Here is a 26166-nt window from a genome sequence, read left to right on the forward strand (position 1 = left end):
AGCAATGTGCTTTAGGGATTGTAAAATCACCCAAGGGCATAGTTTTCTAAATGTCCCACTTAAATCTGAAGCAGGTAAACTACCTGACTTTCTCTACTGATTCCTCTGAGCCTTCTGCCCTCTTGTCAAGGAAGGGACTTTACCATACAGAGGTTCCTGAATGGGGACACACACACACACACACACACACACACACACACACACACAGGGACTCCTCCTGCTGCTGGCTGCAAGCAGTGCCGGCTGCATCTCCCTCTTAACTCATTCTTTACAAAATAGTTTTAGATGCCACGACTGCTCACTTTCTCTGTTAAGGCTTCAAAGAACCTAGCACCTGCCTCTCCCAGGGACGGGAAATAGTTACAGCAGCATCAGTTAGCTTAATGTTGGCCAGAGATGGCAGGATATTGCCTGAAGTAACAGGTAATTTATTGATTTCTTTGATTCTGATCTTGTGAACGTAAATTGAGTTCTTCAGGATTTTTTTTTTTTTTATTTAGAACACAGGGAGACACCTACTCACACAAACCCCTCCTTATGTCCCTTCCCTGCCATGCTGTGACGCTAGCTCTAGGCTGAAGCTGCTCCTCCCTGGAGAAGCCCCGCCCTCTCCGACAGTCCAGCAAAAGTCAACTGTTGGGCGCTAAGCTGAGCATTCAGAGCGGCCTCCCAGGGAAGGAGTTTCTGTAAGCTTCTGTAAGTAGACACACTAATATTTTTGATCCCTCTTCTTTCCCTCTTCCCTCGTCGGACCGGTTCTTTCTTCCCGCTGAGCATCTAGATCCTCATTGAGCAAGTGAGCGTGGGAGGTCTCCCCTACCCGGACGAACATATACCGCTGCTTGGTGATCCTTGAGTTCTGCACTCAGGAAGTTAGGGAGTCCAGAATCGCCTCGCGGTCCCTGCAGCTTCTTGGAGAGACTAAGACCTGAGTTAGGGAAACCGCAAAGTCTGCCTGCAGTCCGACTGTACGTGCCTGTGGCGGAAACGCCTGCACCCGGGAAGATCTGGGATAGGAGTTTGCAGGATTGTTAAACTGGAGCCAATGAGAAAGACAGGGGTGGGGATTCGCTCAAGCGTTGTAGGAAGGCAACCGAGCAGGCTGGATCATGCACCAAGGCATTGTACCCAGGACCCTTTTCAAAGGGGTCCTTCTAGACTTGTGGCGAGTTCAGAAGGTACAGGTGCTACTGTTTTGAAGAGAGACGGAAATATGAAGAGTATTAAAAACAAAATAAAATGGAAATCCTCCTGTAAGATGGCTCTGCGGGTGAGGATGCTTGCTCCGCAAGTCCTACAACCTGAGTTCGATCCCTGGAACCCAAGGATGGAAGACTCGAACCCACTCTAAAGGCAGTCTTCCGACCTCTACAAGCTCTCGGTGACACGCATGCGCCCCCCGACCTGGGTCACGCACACACAAAGTAACAATAACAATAAACCAGACTCAAGCTGAGTGTGGTGGAGCGTGCCTGCTGTCCCCGCTCACGGAAGCAAGGGGATGAAGGGTTCCAAAACAGCCTCTGTTACATAGGGAGTGCAAGGCCAGTCTGGGCTACACAGCCACGCCCTGTCTCAGAAAAACAACACATTGAACTCGGAAATGTGGAGCAGAATGATAGTTATCAGAGACTGAGAAGGGTTGAAGGGTTTGTTGGTTAAAGGGCACAGAGTCAGATAGTGTGAGTCTTGGCAACAATGATTAGTTCAAAAACAAGCAGATTTCAAGTGTTTCATCATAAAATGGTAGGTAAAGAAGATGACGGACTTGTTAAACGCTCTCCTTCGCTTACACTGTGAGCTCTCAATGTAAGCTGTGCTCTGTCAGTTGAGGGAGGGGAAGGGAGTGGAGTGGTTGGAGAGAGGATTTAGGAGCACTTGTTTTCGCAAAAGGTCATCATCAGCACCTTATGATGGTTCACGGGAGGGTTGGGTCGCGAGCTCACTCAGGCCAGCCTGGGCAACGGGAATCATTTCTCAAACTCAGAGACAAGTAGTTGGGAAGAGCTGGGCTTTGGATTTCCCGGCTCACCGTCCTCCAGTCAGGCTGTTCGTAGGGTGTAGGGAGCAAACTGGTCAGTCCTGAGCTGGAGAATTTACTGAGGTCCCACGTGATGATGTGTAGTTCTGTGCCCCGAATCCTTTAAAGCACAGTGCAGTTTAGATTATCTATCTGTTGGTTTTACCTGGAAGCAAGTTTAAGCCAGTTTCCGTTTTGGAGCCGAAACCAGAGACAATGAGATGGAGCAGCGGCGCCCCCAAGTGGCTATGAGGTCTTTGCTTCTGTAGAAAAAAAAAAAAAAAAAAAAAGACGTGACTTTGGTTCCTGTATTTCAGGTTTTTCCTGAAGAGTCACCCCAGGAGAGGCGAGAAACTGCTGAACATTTTTTTTAATATAATTTTTTTTTTTGCCTTGAGAGCTTGTTTTAGCCTGTTTCCGCATCTGCGCACCTGAAGTGATTGATAACAATGACTCTTTCAGAAAAGCCATGGGAATAAAATGAGATCAAACACATGAAATGTTTAGTGTAATCTAAATGGATGTGATTATATGGTGATAGGGTTGTGCTTTCTGGCCTCGGGGCTATGAGATGATCATTGACCACGTGTTTACCGTGTTCTAGGTACATCACGATGGTGCGGGCCAAGAGCTGGACCCTGAAGAAGCACTTTGAAGGCTTCCCTACTGACAGCAACTTCGAGCTGAAGACAACTGAGCTCCCACCCTTAAATAATGGAGGTAAGTCGGAGCTGGCAGAGGCTGTAGCCGTTAGCTCCTGCTGCCTAGCGGAGAATCCATCCCCAAGTTTGACTTCAGACAGTTTTTCTTGTTAGTTTACAAAAGTTCTGAGTGTTCACAGCTTAGGCTAATTTAAGCTGGGTGGTTCTTTGTAGGTCTCTCACCTGGGCTAAATGGTTAGTTACTTTAGGATAAGTCTCATTCACCTGCCTAATAATAGAAGGCTTTCTACTGGGGTCAGCCTGCAGCTCCTGGCCCTCTTTTCTGGACAGCTGGATTGGGTTCTTTCCTTGTAGTGGTCTTGTGGGTTGGCGAGTTCCAGTGTTCAAGAAATTTTCAAGTTTCTACTTACATTGCTTTTCTTAAAATCCCATGGATCAAAGCAAGCTGCCCAGATTCAAAGACTGCAAATTTCTTTTTTTTTTTTTCTGCCACCTCTTCTCCTCCTCCTCTTCGTGATTTTAGGTAACCACTGGGTTTCACCCTCAACCCACGGAAGCAAATTTCTTGATGGGAAGAGTGGCCAGGAGGCCATAAAAAACCGTTTATGTCCGTTTTGCAATCTACCACAACTTTTTAGGGTTTCTTTTCTATGCAGCTTGAATGTCATCATGGGTCCCCCTCCCCAGTATCTTTGATGGAGCTCATGCCTGGGAGCCTTATCCTTCATGCTTTGACAGAGGAGGCTGTCTCCTTGTCCTGGTGAGCCTGAGAACAGAGAGGCGAGCATGTCTCAGCAGTTCTACCCAGAGTCCAGCCCGTGAGCAGTGTCCCTAGGGTGCTGCAGTGAGTTAGCTTTTGAGAACAGGGTACTGTCACGTGCCATGACAGAATCACTCACTGAGATTAAGTTGCAGTGGCCAAAACTTGGATTCAGAGTTCCAGAAAATATACAGAGGAGGTCACTATAGCAAAATACGTCTTCTTTTGTATTGACTGAAGACGTTAGTAAAATGCTATGCATTCTGGTTAGTTTTGTCAAATTGGCACAAGCTAAAGTTATCTGAGAAGAACCTCAACTGAGAGAAATGTCTCTATCGAGTTGTGGGTAGGCAAGTCTATAGACATTTTCCCGGTCAATGATCCACATAGGAGGGATCAGCCCACTGTGGGCTCTGCCACCCTTGGTGGTCCTAGATTGTATTTAGAAAGCAGATGAGACTAAGCTAGGAAGTGGTGTTCCTTCATGGCCTCTGTTTCAATTCCTCCCTCCAGGTGCCTTCCTGGAGCTCCTGCCCCTCTGTCCCTTTGTATTAGCCTTTGATTGGGGCGGATAAGCTGAAATAAACCCTGTTCTGCCCACATTGGTTTTGGTTGTGGTCTTTATCACAGCAGTAGGAAGCTAAGGTGTTACCTGAACACCGTACCATGGCGGCTGCAAAAGTGACCGTGTTAAGTTACTTAACTTGACCTTAAGTAGGATGGGGCAATAGTTGAAAATATCAAATGGATCGATTCCCCTAAAATAGTACAGGTAGCAGTATCATCATCGTCATCATCTTCATCAGCTGGGCTGGGTCAGACGTGAAAGCCTTTCTTCTCTTCAGTGGGAAGCACAGGTGGGGAGCTGGAAGTGTGAAACTCATGGTAAGAGAGTTTCCCTTATGTGCACAAGGTTTTGGAATCAATCCCCAGCATGGTAAAATTAATCATCAATAGCACAGATGAACAGGAGCCCCTAAGCAGAAAGACTAGGCTTGTTTATTCAGAATGCCAGGATACTGCAGCCTTCCTGGCTTGTGTCGCTAGCTGCATCTCGATGCCTTTTTTTTTTTTTTTTTTTTTGTAGAGGTCCTGCTGGAAGCCCTGTTCCTCTCTGTGGATCCTTACATGAGGTACTGTCTCCCTCCTCAGGTTTTCATGTTTGTTGGCCCCTAGTTTGAAGAACTGCAGCTCATCTTTTAGGATAGCCCATGATGGAAACAGCAGGCTTCCCTGTTCTCCCTGTGTTGTAACAGTGGTGAGATTCCAGGGTCTCATCTTCTGTAGCCCAAGGTCGGCTCTGCGCAGGGTTCCCTTCCATTGCTCCTTAGAGCAGCTTCCAGGAGAGATGGGGAAAGGGGGCAGGAGCTGGCCTCCATTGCCCATTCCCTACTGGCAACAGTGGAGCAGAAGTTGCTAAGACGAAAACCAGGCCTTGCTGCCTTCTCTTCCCCAGTGTTTTGTGTTTTGTGATTCATAGTTGACTCAGACTTATAACTTCAAAAGCACTGGAGGGCAGAGAGGGAACAAATGCCCTTCAACGGCACGTCAGCAATTTCTTTTAACCTAAATAAGTAATACAGCTGATTGGCAAAGATTCAACTCTCTGTGGAAAGATACCACCTAAAGATATTAACTAGCAACTGGGTGTGGTGGCTCATACCTTGAGAAGCTGATACAGGAAGACTGCAACTTTAAAACCAGTCATAGGGAGACCCTGGTAAATAAAGCAAAATGGCAATTAGCATCCTTCCAGGGGTGCTTAGTTTTGGGGTAGCAGATACTAGCAGGGCCCGTGTAGTATTTTGAGTATGGTTGACTGAAACTCACCTCTAACTGAGCAGAGTGGTAAGACTCTCACATTCATTCATAGAATGCATATTTTGGGGTCCAAGGCAGAGCCACCTCATGCTGCATCTCACCTGGTTTACTGCCCTGGTATATTGGATGCTGCTTTGACCCAGTGTTTTGCCATTTGGCTTGATGCTGAAGATATTTCCCTCCAGATAGTCTTGCATGCTAAGAATATTTTTTCCTTTTTTCCTTTTTTTTCTGTTTAGAATTGCGTCAAAAAGACTGAAGGAAGGCGATAAGATGATGGGTGAGCAAGTGGCTAGGTAAGTATTTGCGTCTGCCTTGGCATTCAGATAAATGTCCTCCAGCTCCTGCCGGGTCTGTCTGTTCTCTGCTCCTACAGCTCCTTCTCCAGCCTCTGTGGTTCTCTAGGAAGCAGTTTGGGAAGAGCTGCCTCCTTCTTGACAGAGAGGGGCGGAAGGATGCTGTAGCTGTGACCAAATACCTTAGGGAAATGATTTAAAGGGAGGAATGGCTCGCTTTGGTTCATCGTTTCATAGGATGCAGTATGTAGCCCTTGCCTCTCTTGGTCCTGGGCCTGAGGTGGGAAAAATGATCCTGTAGGAGAGCGTCTTCCTACCTCCTGGCAGACAGGGAGAGAGAGGAGATGGAGAGAGAGAGAGAGAAAGAGAGAGAGAGAGAGAGAGAGAGAACACTGCACTAGCTGATAACTGGTTCTCTTGGCTCCTTTTTTTTTTGGTTCTTCAAGACAGGGTTTCTCCGTGTATCCCTGTAGACCAGGCTGGACTGGAACTCAGAACTCTCAGAGATCTGCGCACCTCTGCCTCCCGAGTGCTGGGATTAAAGATATGAGCCACCGCAGCCCAGCTTTCTTTGATCTTTTATTTCCTTCATAAGAACATAACCAGCCAGGGGTATGCACTGGTTAATCTCCTGGGTGGTTCTCAGCCGAGTTGGCAACACCAACTCTTATGGATGTAGGGTTATCATCTTAGCCTCTCTGCCATCCTTACTTTTAGTGATGTAAATAAAGTTTTATATATCTAATCCATGATTATTGTAAAAATTCAAATAAATTGAAATTTAGAACTGGAAAGTTCCCCCTTCTGAGTCAGTTGTTACTGTATTATTTCAAAAGCTGCTAAGTACAGACTTCTACTTTGAATAAAATTCTATGCCTACCAGCAAATAGGCTTTCTCAGTAAGTCATACACTGTTTATTGTCAGTGCATAAAAATATCATCTATGTTTATTTAAAGTTATAGATTATTCCATTATATTCTTCCATTTAATTCAATCTACTACTGATAAGCTATTTTCAAAGTTTTCTACTACCAGTAATTCTTTATGAAGTTTGCATGTGTGTGTGTGTGCGCACATAAGCACACACATGTATCTGACCGCTCAGACAAGAAGGCTTTGCATTATATTCACCTCTAGGTGTGGTGATGCACACCTTTTATACCAGCACTCAGGAGGCAGAGGCAGCAGAGACTCTGAGTTCTAAGTTGTCTTGTTTACAGAGTGAGTTCCATGGCAACCAGGATTACACGGAGAAACCCTGTCTCAAAAAACACACAAAACAACCAAAACAAAACAAAACAAAAATACATTATAGTCACCAGAGTGTAAATTCTACACAAGGTTGTGCATGTGCTTTCATTTTGGGCTATTTTATTTGTTACTATTAGCATGTGGTGTGGAGTACAGGCGTGCACGTACCATGGTACATGAGTGGAGAGAGGATAGCAGGTGTGCATGTACCATGGTGCACACATGGAGAGAGGACAGAGGGCATGCGTGTACCATGGTGCATGAGTGAGGTTAGAGGACAGCGGGCGTGCATGTACCATGGTGCATGAGTGAGGTCAGAGAACAGCGGGCGTGCATGTACCATGGTGCACGCGTGGAGGTCAGAGCGGGCGTGCATGTACCATGGTGCACGCATGGAGGTCAGAGAACAGCGGGCGTGCATGTACCATGGTGCATGCATGGGGGTCAGAGAACAGTGGGTGTGCATGTACCATGGTGCAAGCGTGGAGGTCAGAGCGGGTGTGCAAGTACCATGGTGCACACACGTGGAGGTCAGAGGGCAGCTTTCATGAATCAGTCTTTTCCTTCCACTGAAGGATCTGGGCTTCAAGTCAGGGTCCACGCACTTTTACCCACAGGCGTGTCTCTCTGGCCTTAGATACGTATTTTTATTTTGAAAAGATGTTGACAAATTCTTCACAAAGATGGCATGGGTGTCTTCACCTTTGAACACTATCAAGCAACCTGTTTGCCTGGTCCCGCATCCCTCATCAGTCTTGGTGACCTGAGATGAATGTGCAGCCCTCGGTCTTGTTTAGTTTGCCTCGCTTTTGTTATATTGGTAGCCGTCATCTTGTGAGCTAGTGGTCAGCTTTCTCTTATGAGCTATGTTTGTGGTCTTTGCACTTTTTATGTAGGACTTTCCCATCTCTGCTCTATCAGTTTGTAAGGACTGCTTCTGTAGCAGGGATTCAGGCCTATGCCTTTCTCTAGTGTCCAATCATAGCTCTCCATGCATATTTGTAATTGTGGCCTTCAGGTTTCATCTCATTTGCTTAAGAACTCTTCCAAAATGATGAAAAATAGCTATTGACATTTTCTTTTATATTTACTTTTAGTTAAAAGTTCCCAGCCATTTTTATGTTAGAAGAAGAGTGTTCAAGTGACTAGCTAGGTATGACAATAATACCGTTTGCTGAAATCCTATTTGGGTTTTAGGATTTGTTTGGGATCCTTTAGAGGAGATATGTCTTTAAAAGCACTTCTTCCAGGGCAGAGTATCCTTCCTCACCCACAAGTCTGTCTTTCTTACCTGTCAGCAGGCTTTGTTTCTGTAACGTTTATAAGTTTTTTGTTAATCAAAGAAATAAACATATGTATCTTCTGAAAATCAGAAGATGTTAAAGCATGACTCCTAGGTTCATTAGGTGATGCTCACAGGTGGAAGATACACTCGAAGACAGCAGAACCTTCTAGAAAAGAACTTGGCACTGTGTAGCAAGAGAGAGGGCTGCCTTCAGGGTTCTTGGCAAGGTGCTTAAGAAAACAATAAATTCATATTTATGAGATTAGCAGTCAGATGTGGTGGCACACACCTTTAATCCCAGAACATGGGAGGCAAAGGCAGACACATCTTTGTGAGTTCAAGGCTAGCTTGGTCTACATAGTGAGTTTCAGCATAGCCATGGCCACACAGAGAACCCTATCTCAAAAACAATAACAATAATTAGTTAAAATGTAATTTATATTGGGAATGATACTGGCAAAAAAAAAAACCCAACCCTACTGATGAAGTAAAAACTATACAGTATCTAAAGGATTTTTTAAAAAATTTTTTCAAGACAGGGTTTCTTTGTGTAAATGTTCTGGCTGTCCTGCAGCTCATTCTGTAGACCAAGCTGGCCTTGAACTCACAGAGATTTTCCTGTCTCTGCCTTCTGAGTGCTAGGATTAAAGGAGTGTGACACCACTTCCCAGCTCTAAAGGATTCTTAATAACACAAAAAATATATAAATTATATAAAGCTAATCTAAAGTTGAGAGAGAATTAGGTTGCAAAACTTTACTTCAGTTATGTAAATATACATTGTATATTTTTAAATCATCATTAAGATTACCTTGAAATATACCAATATATTAGCTGTTATCTTTATGTTGTAGGATTATAGCTGATATTTTTGTTTGTTTTTTTAAGCATTTTTTTAAAATTTTGCTTTAAAAAATTGTGGTGCTTATGATTCAGCCCAGGCCTGCATGTACCAGGCAAGTACTATACGACTGAGCTAGGATTTCAGTCTGATATTTTCATTTTATTTAAACTTTCTAAAATAAATGTGATATTTAGCTTTAACTTGGGGAGCGCATTCAAGAAGTAAGGTTTGGGTGAGAGGAGCTGCAGGAAATCAGTAGATGAGGCAGCTTAGGAAGGAAAGGCCAGAGGCCAGAGGTCAGAGGTCAGTGTCCTAGGACTACAAGGGCGGGGTAGAGAGGTGGAGTCAGGCATTGAATAAGAGAAGCCTGCTGGCCTGAGTTCCATGCCTAGAACCCGTGACGGAAAGAGACCGGACTCCACAGTTGACCTCTGACCTCCATACACAAAATGCCATGGTATCTGTCTTCCCCTCCTCCATACACATGAATAACAAATAAATAATTCAGAGATGTTGAAAAAAAATAGCCACTGTGTTTCACAATCAGAAGGTTGTGAAGTCAGTGGGCTGGTGAAGGTGGAAGGCACATTGTTCCCGTGTATCATGTGGATGGAGAATGAGGAAATTTGGCTATAAAATGGAGAAAATGGAGGGAAAAGATGAGATTATAAAATGGCCATGTTCAAATGGATGGAGCTAGAAAACATCATTTTGAGTGAGGTAATCCAGACCCAGAAAGACAATTATCACATGTACACACTCATAAGTGGTTTTTAGTCATAAAACAAAGAAAATCAGCCTACAAACCACAATCCCAGAGAACTTAGAGAACAATGAGGACCCTGAGACTTACATAGATCTAATCTACATGGGAAGTAGGAAGTAGAAGAAGACAAGATCTCCTGAGTAAATTGGGAACATGGGGACCTTGGGAGAGGGCTGAAGGGGAGGGAAGAGACAGGGAGGGGAGCTGAGGAAAATGTAGAGTTCAATAAAAATCAATTAAAAAAAAAGAAAATGGCCAAGTTGTGCTTCCTTACTGCTGAGAGAAAGGACAACAGAGAAGGAAATGTTAACAATGCAAGAGAAAGGAGGACTTGGGGGACAGAGAGGGTCCCCAAGGGAGGGGAAAGGCTGATGTGTAGAGGATGGAGGAGAGAGGCCCCTGGATCCAGAGGACAGAGGACCCTTGCTAAATAAGGAGAGAAATGGGCAGAGAAAGGGAATGGTGTGGGACCAGTTGAGAATGTTCTTTGATGGCTCCCACGTGACTAAGAACTAAGGAGAGATTCCTCAGAGTCAGTCATGGACAACTTAGCTCAATGCCCTCTGCTGAACGTTCCCTACAAAGCATCCTGACCCCCATGAATGGGAAAAGACATCACCAGTCTTACTGTCCTTTCATCTTTCAGAGTTGTGGAAAGCAAAAACCCAGCCTTTCCCACAGGAACCGTGGTGGTGGCTTTATTAGGCTGGACATCACATTCCATCTCTGATGGGAACGGGTTGAGAAAACTGCCTGCAGAGTGGCCGGAGAAGTTACCGCTGTCTTTGGCTTTGGGGGCCGTTGGCATGCCAGGGTAAGTGTTCTCATGGCATGTTCTGTTTGTCAGAACGTCTAACGTTATAGCTTAACCAGCAAGGAGAGACTTAAGATGCAAGGGCTGATTGGAGAAAAACTGTTAGGAATGAAAAAGGAAGGAGCTCAAACGGAGAAGAATCTGTTAAGTGAATGAATGCAGAGAATGCTGTACATAAAAGAATGCAATATATCTTTAGAAAGAAGGCTCTTTTATGATAACATAGACAGACCCAGAGGACATTAAGTGAAGTAAGTCAGGCACAGAATGACAAATTCCACATGTTCTCATCTTCATCCGGAGTCAGCTTCTATTTATGTGAGAATGCCCGAGAGCAACAATTTAAGTGGAGGAAAGTTTTCTTTCAAATCATGATTTCAGTACATTAGCACATTTGTTTTAAGCCTGGGACAAGGTTGATGATCATGGTATAAGGGGAATGATGGGGCAGAACTGTCTATCTGATGGCACCCAGGAAGAGAAGAAAAACAAGGAGCCAGAAATGAGATGTATCTTTCTAGGGCATTGTCCTCAGTGAGCTGCTTCCTCTGACTAGGTCCCAGCTCCTAACAATGCTATCATATTATGAATCCATCATGGAATTAATGCATTGCTTACATCAGAGCTCTCATGATTTAATCACTTTGTCAAATCTCTGTCTCTGAACACTGCTGCACTGGAAACCAAACCTTTATCACAAGAGGCTTGGGGAAGACACAGCTCATCTCCAAACCGTAGCGTAAGTGGGATTTAGAAAGTTGAACCAGTAGATGTTGAGAGCATAATGATGGGGTCTGAGATTCATATGGTTTAAAGATACAAACATTTTTCATTTTTGTTTTGGGAGTCTTCCAAGTGCTAAGTGGCATGCACCACCACTGTCTGAGCGGGAAAGTGTGGAGGGGAAAGAGATGAGAGAGAAAGAGAGAGAGAGAGAGAGAGAGAGTCTGAATCTATTCCTGCATCCTTATGTGTTTCCCGTAGCCTCACTGCCTACTTTGGCCTGCTTGACATCTGTGGCGTGAAGGGTGGAGAGACAGTGATGGTCAACGCAGCAGCAGGAGCAGTGGGCTCAGTAGTGGGGCAGATAGCCAAGCTCAAGGTAAGTGTCTTCCCCCAGCCACGCCTCTACAGGACCCACGGCGCATGCTGGGAATGCAGCAGGGGGGTGTACGATCAACTCGCTGGGACTTGTTTAGAAGACAGAGGCTGAGAAAGGGGAAAATGAGGAAATGAGAACAATAAAGGTGAGCTGACCAGTGTTAACTGATAACACAGCAGATAGCAAGTCAGGCATGAACCCAACTGGCTTACTGAGTACACACACACACACACACACACACACACACACACATACACAGAGAGAGAGAGACACACAGAGATACACACACATACACACATAAAATATATATGTATGTATAAATGCATATACATACACACACATATATAATATGTCTTATTACACACACATATGTTTTGTTTTTACTGTGCATTCTCTTGCTCAGTTTAATTGCCTTCCTTCACGATTCCAGAAATACAAAGAGGGACTTGAGGTCAGCCGAACCAGGAGTCATCATGCACATGGCTCTATGGCAAAGGCTGTTACATCAGAAAGAAATGAGCAATCAGTATAGGTGGTGGGGCCATTGTTTGGGATCGAGCTCCTGGAACAGAAATGTAAACAGAGTGTAGACTCTGATCTGGGCAGCTCTCTGCTCAAGGGATCCAGTCTGATGGCCAGTGTACGGGATAACAGGCAGCTCAGACCTGGTTAGGATTTGTTTTCTCATATTGGGGATGTTCTCAGGTGACCTGGCTGGGTGATGTAGCTTTGTCAAAGGCTTCTGTACAGGACTTAGGACGTGTTCTTATAGGGCAAGGTCAGTGGAATAGAGTTGAATGTGGGCTATACCCGGTAGCCAAGGGCTGGCCTCTGTTACTAACAGGTGCTTGGACACAACTGAGGTTGCAGGAAACACTTAGGTGAGTAAGTCCATGCATGGGGAAAGAAGCGGAATCTCATAAACACTATCTCAGCTTTTGTTATGTTATCCTTAGAACCAACGAGTTACATTTGTTGTTCTAGCATTCCAAAAATTCAAGAAATAGTGGCACACTATAGATTGAAACCTTTGGAACTGATGGCTTTGGGGGCAGGCTGGTAACTGAACCAGGGTCTAGGACATGCTAAGCACAGACTCTACCCCGGAGCTGATAGCATTTAAGGAGAATTTTGCCTGTGTCGTTCCACATGAGTTTGATTTGTAGGCTTTGTTTTTCTCTTTTTCTGAACTCAGAAGGTCTCGCTATATTTAGCATAGGCTAGATTTACAAAATTAAATGAGAAGTATTTCCAATATTTAAATTGGAAATGTTTTATTAAAAAGATAGACGACTATAGACATGACTCCATGGGTAAAGGGGTTTGCTGTACCTACCTGACGACGTGAGTTCAGCCTCTGATATAAAGGTGCAAGGAAAAGGGGAGAACCAGGTCTTCAAAGTTCTCTTCCGACCTCCACATATGTGCTGTTACATGCATGTACCCACCCATACCTACATATCGTACGTGCATACACATGGTTAGTAATAAATATAAAAGTTTAAAACTACCTGAGAAAAAGGGGAAATGATGTTCCAAAGAAGCCTTGCACTGTACTGGAGAGATGGCTCAGCAGTTCTGAACACTGCTACTCTTCCAGAGGGTCCAAGTTCAGTTCTCAGCACCCGCATAGTGGCTCCCAATCACCTGTTTATCTAGATGTAGAGGATCTGATGCTGTCTTCTGGCCTTTCTATGCACCTGCACATGTGTGCATACACAGACACACACACACACACACACAATTAACACAGCGACAACAAAGATGAAATACCACACCAAGATAGATTTATGTCACTGGAGGAAAAGAGATGCCCCAGAGTGAAGAGACCGGGAGGCCAAGTGACCAGGTTGTTAAAGCGGCAGGTTGAAATGAACTGCAAACCAGGCAGATCTACTGAGTGGTCAGGCTAGCTGTAGGTGAGGTCTAGGCTGGGGACCAGTTTCACCATCAGGGTCTGTTGACTTCCTGTGGAATTCCTTGCACCTGGGGTGTGCTGTGGTTTGGATAGGAATTGTGTTCTCATAGGTTGAAGGCTGGTTCCTACTTCAGAACTGGGACTTTTGTGAAGTGATTGGATTGTGGGAGCTCTGACCTCATCAGTGGAGCAGCCTATGGACAGGCTCATCGGATGGTTTGATGGCATTGTTGGTAGATGGGACAAACTAAAAGAGCTTAGCTGGGAGAAGTAGGTCACTGGAATTGTCTTTGAAGGTTGTTTTAGATTCTTCTTCTCTGTCTCTGTCTCTTTCTGCTGGCTGCCATAGTTGCGTGGCTTTCCTAATGTCATGCCCTTCTGTTGTGATAAACATAACATACATCCCAGAAACATGGAGTTAAACTGTGAGCCAGTTGTCTCTTTCCTCCTTAACATTGTTTTCTCAGGTGTTTTTGTCACAGTGTGGAAAAGTTGACCTGCACAAGGTGTACTCTTGAGTAACAAGATTGTGTAAGACTAGGAACGTGGAATTGGGCCCTGCTTCATTAATAGTCTGCATTTCCCCCCCAATTTAGGGCTGCAAAGTCGTTGGTGCCGCAGGGTCTGATGAAAAGGTTAACTATCTTAAGAAGCTCGGATTCGATGTTGCCTTTAACTACAAGACAGTAAAATCTTTGGAAGAAGCATTGAGAACAGCCTCTCCTGATGGTTATGATTGCTATTTTGACAATGTAAGTACAATCTGAGCTTACCTGATTCACCAATAATGTATTACATAAAGGAGCATGTTTCTAAAGTTTCCATCTAGAATATACAAATCAAGTACACTCTTTATGGGGGAGGGGAGATTTGTTAAGATATACAGACCATGGAATTCACTCATTTAAACTGCATAGCCATTCATAGTAGCTATACCTATAATGCAAACACTCATGAGGCTGAGACAGGAGGATAGCAGGCTCAAGGCAAGCCTGGGCTTCCTAATGTTACCATGTACCCATATCGAGCACTGAATAAATACATAAACAAATAAACCCACTGTAAAATTTTAGCCTAGGGATGTAACTCAGCAATAGGGCTTGTTGCCTGCCATGTCCACAGCCCTGCATCCAGTCCCTGCACTGCAAATGAAAGAAAGTTCAGATCTTAACCATTTTTAGTATCAAACTATCTTTGTGACCACAGTTGTTGAATATTTATCACTCCCCAAAGAAACATTAATCCTCAGTTACCTCCTCCTTCTTTCCTCAAAAATGTGTTCTTTTGTGACTGGCTGCTTTCACTTAGCTAAATGATTCCAGATCATCTGTGTTGTAGTAGGCATTCGTACTTGTTTGTTTTTTTTTTTAATGAGTGAACTATCATTGTATGGATATACTACATTTTGTATTTATTCATCAGTTGATAGGTGTCTGATTTCTTTACACCTTTTGATCATTGTGTAATGCTACCGTGAACATTCATGCACAAATTTTTGTTTGAATTCATTTTCTTTTCTCTTGGATATTTATCTATGAGTAGAATTGCTAGGTCATATGGAAACTTCATGTTTACATTTTGAGGAATTGCTAATGTATTTTTGCAAAATGACTACACTGACATACATTCCTACCAGTAGTCTCAAAGGGCTAGAATTTTTCCATAGCCTTAATGCCATCTGTAATGACTGGATTTCCTATTCCTCTTCCTCTTCTTCTTCTCCTCCTTCTCCCCCTCCTCCTCTTCCTTCTCTTCTTCCTCCTCCTCCTTCTCTTCCTATAGTGAGGAGCTGCGAACAGGCCTGCTTTTCATCCCACCTGGCTCCCGCACAGCTATCTTAGCCCCGGAAATAATAACACACAAATTGTATTCATTTAAACACTGCCTGGCCCATTATCTCTAGAGAGTTAGTTACTGACTAACTCTCATATCTTGATATTAACCCATTTCTAATAATTTGTGTAGCACCACGAGGTGGTGGCTTACCGGGAAAGATTCAGCATGTCTGACCTGGTGGCTGACTCCATGGCGTCTGCCTCATAGCCCTCTTCCCAGCATTCTGTTCTGTTTTCTCCGCCTACCTAATTTTCTGTCCTATCAAGGGGCCAAGGCAGTCTCTTTATTGACCAATGAAAATAACACAATAGACAGATAACCCTCCTCCTACATTTCCCCTTTTTCTGTTTAAACAAAAAAGAAAGGCTTTCATTTTAACATAGTAAAATTATATATAACAAAACAGTTATCAAGCAAGAATTACAGTCACAATATTTATAACTATATCTTTATCATAATAATGGAAAACTATAACTATGACTAGCCATTCTTCAACTCCATCAAAGACTCCAGAAGGATATAATATTACCTAAGTAAACAAGAAGTAAGCAACTTCCAAAACTCTAGAAATGACAGAGACATCTCGCTGCCTGGACAGTCACCCAAAGTTCCTCTGTATCGTTGGGGCACCCATCTTCGGCCTTCAGGCCCATAATATCCAGAGACATTTCCATGAAGCAGGAAATTTCAAAGGCAGTTCAGTCACTAACTGCTGTGTCCTGCAGAATGTCTCACAGACTCTTTCATAAATCAGGAACCCTGAAAGATCATCTCACCTTTAGGCAAGTTCAGCAGTCCTCTCTCTGCGGGTTCTCTGTGTCCAGTTTATATAACAGTCCAGGCAAGAGCTGTTTCTTGCCCAAATGGCTAACCAACTCCATAAGGAGCCTCTTTGATGCCCATCTTTCTCTTGAAGTGGATTGGTGCTGCCAGGAGCAGACATGTCTCATTGTCATGAAAAGTCCTAAGTTATTAAAACATTAAATGCCATGTTCTGTAGTCTTTGAAAGATATGAATCTTTCAAATATCTGAAATATATCTATGCACTTCTAAAAATTCAGACTAACATTACTACAAGCTTGACTATTATCGATGATTATCCATTAACAACCTATATTTTTAATTATACATTGCATTTTTAAATGAACTACACAATCAAAATCAGAAATATATACACATAAAACAAAATTGACCTTAAAATCCATACCAATGCAAATTATTCATATCTATATCATATCCCCCTTTAAATGTAAAAGAACATTTATAAGCAATATTTGGGAATATGGACGTAGTTATCTCTCTCCAAACTTCTTCCTGCTGTATAGGGGCACAGTTAATCAGGTCTTTCATGGTATAACCTGTCTGCCAGGTTCATCTCAGTCGGCAGTTGAGTGAAGTAATTTTTTGAGGGTATTCACAGAAACCTTTCAGGAGGGCGTGGTCTATCATACCATATTGGGATAGAAGCAATCCACAGGGTCTCATCCTCTGTGAAAACAAAAGAAAAACCTCCTTTCCAAAGTATCATATCCTTAGATCCAAATTCAGAAGTCAAGGTATTTTCAACATATCTATCTTGGATTAGTTCAGCAGCATTTATAAACAAATATCTTTTTGCAGCTGTTGCTCCTTCCTCAGCATTTAAATAACTCAAAGAGAGCATAATAGCATACAGTATCAAGATTCTCTGTGTATTTTCCATCTTTTTGCAGCTTTATTTTTAACCTCTATTTCTTTTATTTTTACTTTTACTTTTTGACACAGGTTCTCTGTATATCTTTGTCCTGGAATAACTCTGTAGACCAGGCTGTCCTTGAACTCAGAGATCTGTCTGTCTCTGCCTCTCCAGTGCTGGGATTAAAGGCGTGTGCTACCACACCTTGAACTCAGAGATCCTTCTGTCTCTGCCTCCCAGGCATTGGGATTAAAAGTGTGTACTACCACACCTTGAGGTCACAGAGGTCAATCTACCTCTGCCTCCCTTGTGTTGGGATTAAAGGTGTATACCACCACACCCAACTACTCTCTTTCTTCCTTTTTTACCCTAAGAACTTTAACCTTTAGCCTACATATATTTTTAACTCATAGTAAACCATTTAGAGGTTTTCTTCCTCTTTGACTCTCTTTTTACTGTATATCTCTCTTTTTCTGACCACATGAGTCTAAAACCATGGCTTTGACGGCTAGATCCAGTCCATTCCTTAGCTTTCCAGACTCATGGTAGAGGTACCAGCCAGAGCTGTATTCACTGCCACAACTCTATGGCGTTTCAAGGTCCTTGTCAGCAAGCAAGCTGCAGCATTCTGCTCACAGACCACTCTCAGTCAGACTGCCAGCCTGAAAGAGTCAGAGTTTGCCCTGGCAGGACGGCCCAGAAAGCCGGCATTTTAAAACAGCACAGCTTTTTTCCTGCTATGGCTGAAAACCGAAAAGCATGTGTTCAGCTTTTCATCAATGCCGTTTAAGTGTTTCGGGGCGGGACCTCTTAAAGGAGCTGCAAAGTTTTGCAGCTAACGCTGAGTCAGGAAGCCTCTCTTAGATGAGAGCCTTGCTTGCCTCTAGCAAGCAGAGCAGACCTGAGAAATTGCTGCTATCATACCAAGAAAACAAGCTTTACTCTATTCTTTTTCAAGCTTTCTCAGGCTTTCTGTGGATTCAGTTATCCACGTCTGGGTGCCATATGTAGTGAGGAGCTGCGGGCAGGCCTGCTTTTCATCCCACCTGGCTCCCGCATGGCTATCTTAGCCCCGGAAATAATAACACACAAATTGTATTCATTTAAACACTGCCTGGCCCATTATCTCTAGAGAGTTAGTTACTGACTAACTCTCATATCTTGATATTAACCCATTTCTAATAATTTGTGTAGCACCACAAGGTGGTGGCTTACCGGGAAAGATTCAGCATGTCTGACCTGGTGGCTGACTCCATGGCGTCTGCCTCATAGCCCTCTTCCCAGCATTCTGTTCTGTTTTCTCCGCCTACCTAATTTTCTGTCCTATCAAGGGGCCAAGGCAGTCTCTTTATTGACCAATGAAAATAACACAATAGACAGATAACCCTTCTCCATCATCTTCCTCTTCCTCTTCCTCTTCTTCTTCTTCTTCTCCTTCTCCTCCTTCTCCTGCTTCTCCTCGTCCCCCTCCCCTCCTCCTCCTCCTCCTTCTCCTTCTTCTTTTTCTGCCATAATATGGTTTCTCCTTGTAGCTCTGGAGCCTATCCTGGAACTCAACCTGTAGACCAGGCTGACCTCGAACTCACAGAGATCTGCCTACCTCTGCCTCCCAAGTGCTGGGATAAAGGTGTGCGCCACCACTGCCTGGCATGACTGGTTTTCTTATACCCATCTTAATCTGGCTGAAGTGATTTCAGTATGGTTTTGATTTACATTTCCGAGACAAATGACACTAAAGATTGCTCATGGACATAGGTGTATCATGTTTGGGGACATGTGTACACAACTTTGGCCTACTCTCAGCTGGATTATCAGTTCTTTATATATGAGTACATGTCTCTTCATTGCAGTTAATTTTCATTATTGCAGTAGCTGTGTTCTGTAAAGTCACCAGGAACACTAAACTATGGCTCCTAGGCAAAATGACTACACAAGAATATTTGTTGTGTGAATTATAATCTTTAATCCTTACCCTCCCTTCTTTGTAGTTTATTTAATTTTACAAAAGAGAAATGAGGTTTGGACGTGTTACACTAAACTGAAGTCTTAAGTAACTTGCCCTTAAACCCACAAAGTGGATAACCACTCTTCACTCCATTCTGCGAAGGGCCAGAGCTCCACTGTCCCCATCCTTTGGTCATCTCTGTATAACAGGAAGGCACAGCATCACCTTGCTCATTCAGTCTTTGCTGGGACTATCTGTGTCTGCAAATGACCTGGGACCCCTTTGGAAGGCACAGATGAATCTTAGCGAGTAACATGGTTCACATTTATGGGATCTTATGAGTATGCAGATTGACTATATATGGTTTTCAGAATTTTTCTCTGGCTCTGTGAGTTGTCTTCATTCTCCAAATGGTATCCTTAGAACCACAGACATTTCAATTACTTCCTTGGTTGGTTGGGCATTTGCTGTGCTGTCTAGGAATGTTGCCTTCTCGGGGTCACTGGTACTCGCTCCTTTGCTTCTGCCGAGAGTTTAGATGTTGGTTCTGAATCTCCTTTCTGTATTACATATTCAGCCATCAGTGTGCATAGTTAGGAGAGTCTCTTCTGATATTTTCCATGTGGATATGCAGTTCTGAACCAGCAGTTAAGGCTTTCCTCCCTTATCAACCGTCTTGGCCTTCATTCATGTGGAAAACCAATCGACAGCAAATTGTAAGGTTCCCTTTGGATTCAGTTTGGCTCCACTGACCTGTATTTCTAGTTTCCTGTTGCTTTAATTGAGCTTTGCAGTATATTTTGAAATTTGAAAGTATGAATCTGGTAGCTTTGTTCCTTAAATACCCTTTGAATATTTTTATATGCCTTTAGATTATAAGACAATGAGACTATTGGGCTATGCAGAAGATTCTAATATTTAGCATACTAGCTTTATACTATATAAAGGATGTTTCAAAGGTCAGATGAAAATGTTTCTTTTTTGCAAACCATCTTGTATAACCCAGGCTGGCCTCAGCCTCATTAGGTAGCTGGGAATAACCTCAATTTTCTGATCCTCTTGCCTCTACCTCTTGGAAATGTCTTTTTCTGATATGTATTTTAGCCACAATCTTTACAACTGCTGTATTGATTTAATCAATTTTGTTGATTCTCCTTAATGGATTGTTAACATTATTTAACATGTTTTGTTTTCTGGCTGTCTATTTAGGTAGGTGGAGAGTTTTCGAACACTGTCATATCCCAGATGAAGACGTTTGGGAGAATTGCCATCTGTGGGGCCATCTCTCAGTATAACCTCACTGGTCCACGTTCCCAAGGTATTGTGCACCTGCATGTAGGAGGACTGGACAGATTCACAGACTTGTGGATGGGACGGGGGTGGTTATCATGTCTTCATGTGCTTGGTGGGGTCTGGCAATTTCCCCAAAAAGAGAAAGAGGCCTGGCTGCTCCCGCCTTCCGGCCACACATGCTCTTTGATTGGCTTCTTTCATTTCTCTGTGTGCTCTATCTTTCTCTTACTCACTTTTCTATACTGAAATCCCTCCCTCCCTCTCCTTTATACTCCCAGGGGTCCAAACGCAGTATGAGCTGAAAGCCCTATGCTCTCTGCTTCTGTGTTGTGAGGGATCCTGTGTGAGCCTCTGTTACAAGATGAATGGCTGACACAAAACAGAGCCCAGTGCTTCAACTCCTCACATCGGGTCTTCTCTCTATTATCAGGATGATAGGTTTATTTGAGACCCCTGAGGAAGAAGAAGGAGAAGAAAAAGGAATCGTTGGGTCTCTAATCAGGATATGGGTGACCACAGAACAATTGCATACTTCTTCAATCCTGGGCTTGATGTGTGAATAATATTCCGTAGCACTGATTAGCAGCAGAACTGCCTAGAGATGGGGGAGCTTAGAGCAGGTGGGGCTGAAGACGGACTGATTGCAGATTCCCTCATGAGTTATGGAAAATCAAAACACTGCCTTCTCCAGCCAGGAAACTCTATATTCACTTGGCAATCTCATTGATAGGGTCACCCCCCCATCTTCTTTTGCAAATGATGCTAAGGTGGAATCTTGGAAAACCATCTGTCTGCCAACCAAAGACAGTTCCAGGATATATTTTCTTAATCATAGTCTAAATAGGTACAATCAAATATTTCTGACCTAGGTTTTTTTCTTAGCAATTAGTCTTTTGAATTTCTGCTACTCAAATAGTTCTTAGAGATGGCAGTAGAGTTGTCTATTTTAATCAGATGGGATTCTGTCTTGCTTCTGAGGCCCAGGAATTCTAGCACATTTCAGTATCAGTATAGCTCAGAGACAAGTCAGTATTTCTATCAGCGTACAACCATATTTGCTTTGTTGCACTCAAAAAAGAAACCAGTGTTCCTGTTGGGGTACTTAGCTCAGCAACACTTTTTCAGTCTTTTCCAAGATGAGGAAATGAAGGTTCCCACCTATGTGGATGGTGTGTGCACATAACGTGTGGGTATGTATGGAGGTCAGAGGTCAACCTTAGGGATCTTCCCAATTGCTCTCCATTTTGACTTTTTGAGACTATTGCCTCTCACTGAAGCTGGAGCCCATTCATTCATCTAGATGGCTGGCCAATGAGTTCAAAGGATCTTTCTACCTGGTGTTACAAATTCGCATTGCTGTGCCTAGCTTTTACATGGGTGCCAGGGAGCTGAACTCTTGGTCTCATGTCGAATGGCAATCATTTTACTGGCTGAGCCCAATCTCCCTAGCCCAGGTTGGACCTTTAACTCAAAAGGAAATATGGTTGCTGTGGGCCTGTTGAAGAAGTGCCATGCTGTAGGGACGGTCTGAGCATGGGCTTTGTTATGACTTAATGCACTTATTCCGAGGCACATCCCAGCATTTATATTTGTCCCGCCTCATGTGCCAATTTCTATTGGTTCAAGACAAGGCTCCATTTCCCTGACTACCAATGGTTCTTTCTTCCAAGTAGTGAGTGGAGACTTCAGCCTTGAGTGACACCAGTTGTCCAAGAGACCGAAGATGCCTTGCTTCTGCCCCCCCGACCTTGCCATTCCATAAGCCCACTTCCACTGACTCTTGGAGAGTGTGTAACTCCAACCCTGCACCATGCCTCAGCTGCTGGCTCCCAGGCAGCCAGTGCGGCTTCTCCCTTCCTGCTTTCTGGTTCACTATGGAGCGTAGATACTCACGGGCTCTGGGGCTTGGGGTACGGATGTCCCTGGACCATTCTTTTCCCCACTGCTTGGTTAGTGCTGGTCCTGTGGATCAGAAAGGAGTGGAGGAAACAGAATGGGGAGGGGGTACTTGGAGAGCCGTGACAGTGTGTCTCACTGTGGACACGTCCCAGGACCCTGTCACAATGAGTGAATCCTCCTTTTCCAGGCCCACCCCCAGAGGCTGTGATTTATCAGCAACTCCACATGGAGGGGTTCCTCGTTACCCGCTGGCAGGGAGACGTCCGCCAGAAGGCTCTGATAGACCTGATGAATTGGGTCTCAGAGGTAAGGGGACCCAGCCACTCCCACGGCCCACCTGCTCCCACAGACTTTTGCAACTCACAACCCTCAGTCCTTCAATCCCCCCTTTTTAAAAAGATTTATTAATCATGTGTTTTATGTATCTGAGTGCTCTGTCTTCATGTACGTCAGAAGAAGGAATCTGATCCCACTACAGATGTTTGGCAGCCACCATGTGGTGGCTGGGAATCAAACTCAAGACCTCTGGAAGAGCAGTCAAGTGCTCTTAACTGCGTCTCTCCAGCCTCCAGTTCTTCCCTTTTCTGTTTCTCCTTGTGTGTTGGATCAGTGTTTTCAGTTATAAATATTCTTTCCTCATCTTAAAAAGGGAAATAAATTTCTTTAAATTTTTGTTTGGGGGTTGAGGGTGAAGGCCGTAACGGAACCAGTATGTCATGGTGTATCCCATGCTAATCTCGAGTTCATGATATTCTTTTCTCAGCATCCTAAACCCTGAAGTTACAGGCATGCACCACTTGAGCCCATAGCCTCTCTGAGTTTCATTGCTATTCAGACCCATCCGTTTTATAACAGAATACCTACAGGTGGTATTGTCTATGTTTACACATACAGTTTCTTTAGTTTCTTTCTTTCCATTCTTTTTTTCCTCCTTGCTTTTGTTTTTTTCTTGATTCAGGGTTTCTTTGTGTGATAGTCCTGACTGTCCTGGAGCTCCCTTGGTAGACCAGGCTGGCTTAAACTCACAGAAATCTGCCTGTCTCTGCCTCCTGAGTGCTGGGATATCAAAGATGTGTGCCCTACTACCTGGCTGCTTCTCTCTCTGCATCTCCTCTTATCAAGCCATTTGGTCCTAAAGACAACAGTTGGGACAACAGGTGCCCACCGTTTGGGGGTTGGAGTGGAGAACTGCTTCAAACAAGAAGCAGCGAAGCTGAATTGCCTTGATTTCTTTCTAATTCACCTCATTGTTTCCTGCCCCAACCCCCTACTCCCCAGCCCAATGCTGGGATTCAACTCAAAGGCTTCACAAACGCTAAGCAAACATTTTCCCTCACTGAGACCCCCAACTTAAAAAAATACACTTTTTATTTTAACACAATTACAAATTGATAAGAAAAACTTGGGAAGACAGTATAGGAATACCTACATACCCTCCTGTTATACCTTAATTTCCCCTATTATTAAAATTTTCGGGGCTGGAGAGATGGCTTGGTGGTTAAGAGCACTGACTACTCTTCCAGAGGACCCGAGTTCAATTCCCAGCACCCACATGGCAGCTCACAACTGTCTATAACTCCAGTTCCAGGGGATCTGAGACCTTCACACCAATGTACATAAAGTTAAAGAAATCATAAAATAAAATAAAAATTTCGCTCGTATTTACATTCGTTTTCTAGGGCTGCCATCACAAAGTACCACAGGATGGGTGACTTAAGCCACAGGAATTTATTCTAGAGGCTGCTCACCCGAGATCAGAGCACCCGCGGGTTCTTGCTTCTCCAGAGGTTTTTCTTCCCGAGGTGGCCTTCTCTGGTTGTGTCTGCCTTAGTTCCAAAAGGGACACCAGTCCTGCTTGCTCACGACATGCTCATATGACCTCATTATGTTTTAATTATGTCTTTAAACATCCAGTCTTAGAAGATGCTTGCATTCTGATTACTGGGGAAGTTAAGACTTCCGCAGAGGAATTTGGGTGGTGTGTAGGACATAGTTCAATCCACAGCAATATTCATTTTGTAGTTTTAATCATTACACCAGATTTTAGCTTTCTATCCTATATGGGGGGGCGGGGTCTCTGTCCTTTTAAAGTAGGAATGGGCTAGGGCTTTCAAGTCAGGGATTCAAATTCCACTTTTGGTGTGCTTTTTGAGTGACCTCAAGCAGGTGGCGTGACCATAAGTCTATAAAAAGTATTCAGCCATCCCTGGAATGTATGATGTGCAAACATTATCAGGTAACTTGGGTTTCTACATAAAACCCCTTTAAAAACAAAAACCCTGAAGCTGGGTGTAGCAGTATGCTATGCGCCTGCAGTAGAAGAGGTAGGAGGACCACGGGTTCGAGGCCAACCTGGACTACAATAGCCAAACTCTGTCTTGAGAGAACCAAACAATCCTTGAATCTGTAAAGTACATAAAAAATCTTCTCTGATATGAACCCTTCCCTCCCTCTCTTCTAAGTAACTGGTAACACGCAGGGTGAACCTTGGTTAGAAGGGAGAACAAAGTGTAAGTTCCATGGTATTTACGTTTCCTGAACAAGCCCCAGCTCTTCCAGTCTCACTTGAGGTGTGGTGTTTCCTGTCATTGGGCTACTAGATATGAGAAAAACAGCATCTGTTGAGGGTGTACCTTTCTTTTTCCCTCTCTTCTGAGATCATCACATTGTTAAACATTTCTGTGCAAGGTACGTGGGAATCGCTTAACTGTTGCCTGTTTGTTACCTGTGAGTGCGCACTGTGATTGTGTTGTGTGGACTCTGCCCATAGATCTTGTTAGCCATAGACAAGAGGGCCGACATCTCAGAATTTCAAGATTCTTCTTGTATACCTGATAAAACTGTTGCTAGGATGAGAAGAGAACATCATTTGGAAAATGAAATCAACCCGTAATTGTTGTTTTGATGCAGGGTAAAATCCAGTATCATGAATACATCCACGAAGGATTTGAGAAGATGCCAGCAACGTTCATGGGAATGTTGAAAGGAGAAAATTTGGGGAAGGCAATAGTGAAAGCATGAAAAAAATGACATAAACATCATCACCGGAGGATTAGTTTTCTTTATTCATTTGGTACAAATGTACACTGCCTTATGTAAGATATAACTGCAAGGAATTTGACCTATCTACTAAAATACCTGTGTGATTTTTTAAAATCTATGATAGAGAATAAAAATCTCCTGACAAACAACAAGCAGGCATGTTTCTGCGTAGTTCAGCGCCTCCTAGGTGATTGTAAGAAATAATGGCTTTGGTGTCTGTTCTAATTTTCTTTTCTGTTGCTGCAACAAAAGCAATTTCGATGAGGAAAAGGTTTACTCGGCTTACACTTTCTGGTTACTGCCTGTCAGTGAGAGAAATTAGGGGAGGAAGCTGTAGGCAGGCCTGCTGTGTATTCTGTTATCTTCGTCTCTAACCAGGGAACTCACAGGCAGGGACATGCAGCAGAAATTGTGGTGGAACGCCACTTGCTAGCGAGCTCATGCAGGCTGGTGCTCAGCTAACTTTCTTGTACAGTCCACCATCCACTGCCTAGGAGATGGTACCTCCCACAGTGGGCTTAGCCTCCCACATCAGTGAGTAATAAAGAGGCTTCCACAGGCCAGTTTGATTGAAGCAGTTGTCAAGATCAACGTTCAAGCTAACGGGAGCAGTGTCCAAAAGCTTAAAGTGAACTAATTGCGTGCAGAAATCGGTGAGTTTGATGGCATAAGGTTTCTGCCCCACTTGCTTATGATACTTGATACTTATGATACGAGAAGAAAAACAAAACCAGAACACACTGCTAATATCTGGAGGTCTCAGGGCCAGCCTACACTGGTGTGCTGTGTGTGCTGTGTTGTGAGGCTAAGGCCACTTACCATACCAAGGAAGGAATCTGCCATTCAAAACAGCTGGAACTGAGGAGTGTTAGGGCAAGAGACAAACCTTATATTGTACAGTGGTGCTTTTTGAATCCTGAACATTCTGGAAAAATT

The 26166-nt window shown here is 43.7% G+C and overlaps 1 protein-coding gene across 2 annotated transcripts; it reads left to right on the forward strand.

The window, feature by feature from the left end:
• Positions 1-539: 539 nt before the first annotated feature.
• Ptgr1 (prostaglandin reductase 1) lies at positions 540-25382 on the forward strand. Of its 2 annotated transcripts, XM_085677107.2 has the most exons (11): positions 540-696; positions 2625-2740; positions 4530-4575; positions 5503-5559; positions 10352-10519; positions 11223-11258; positions 11504-11621; positions 14136-14291; positions 20206-20314; positions 22376-22494; positions 25099-25382. In XM_085677107.2, exons 2-11 carry the CDS (start codon positions 2635-2637, stop codon positions 25207-25209), a joined length of 1026 nt encoding a protein of 341 aa, XP_085533233.2. In that variant the 5' UTR covers positions 540-696; positions 2625-2634; the 3' UTR covers positions 25210-25382. The 2 variants fall into 2 exon arrangements, with proteins under 2 accessions (XP_085533233.2, XP_085533232.2); XM_085677106.2 differs by lacking the exons at positions 540-696; positions 11223-11258.
• The last annotated feature ends 784 nt before the right edge of the window (positions 25383-26166 follow it).

The sequence above is a fragment of the Myodes glareolus genome, chromosome 16 (genome assembly GCF_982192425.1).
Source record: "Myodes glareolus chromosome 16, mMyoGla1.1, whole genome shotgun sequence".
Lineage (NCBI taxonomy): Eukaryota > Metazoa > Chordata > Mammalia > Rodentia > Cricetidae > Myodes > Myodes glareolus.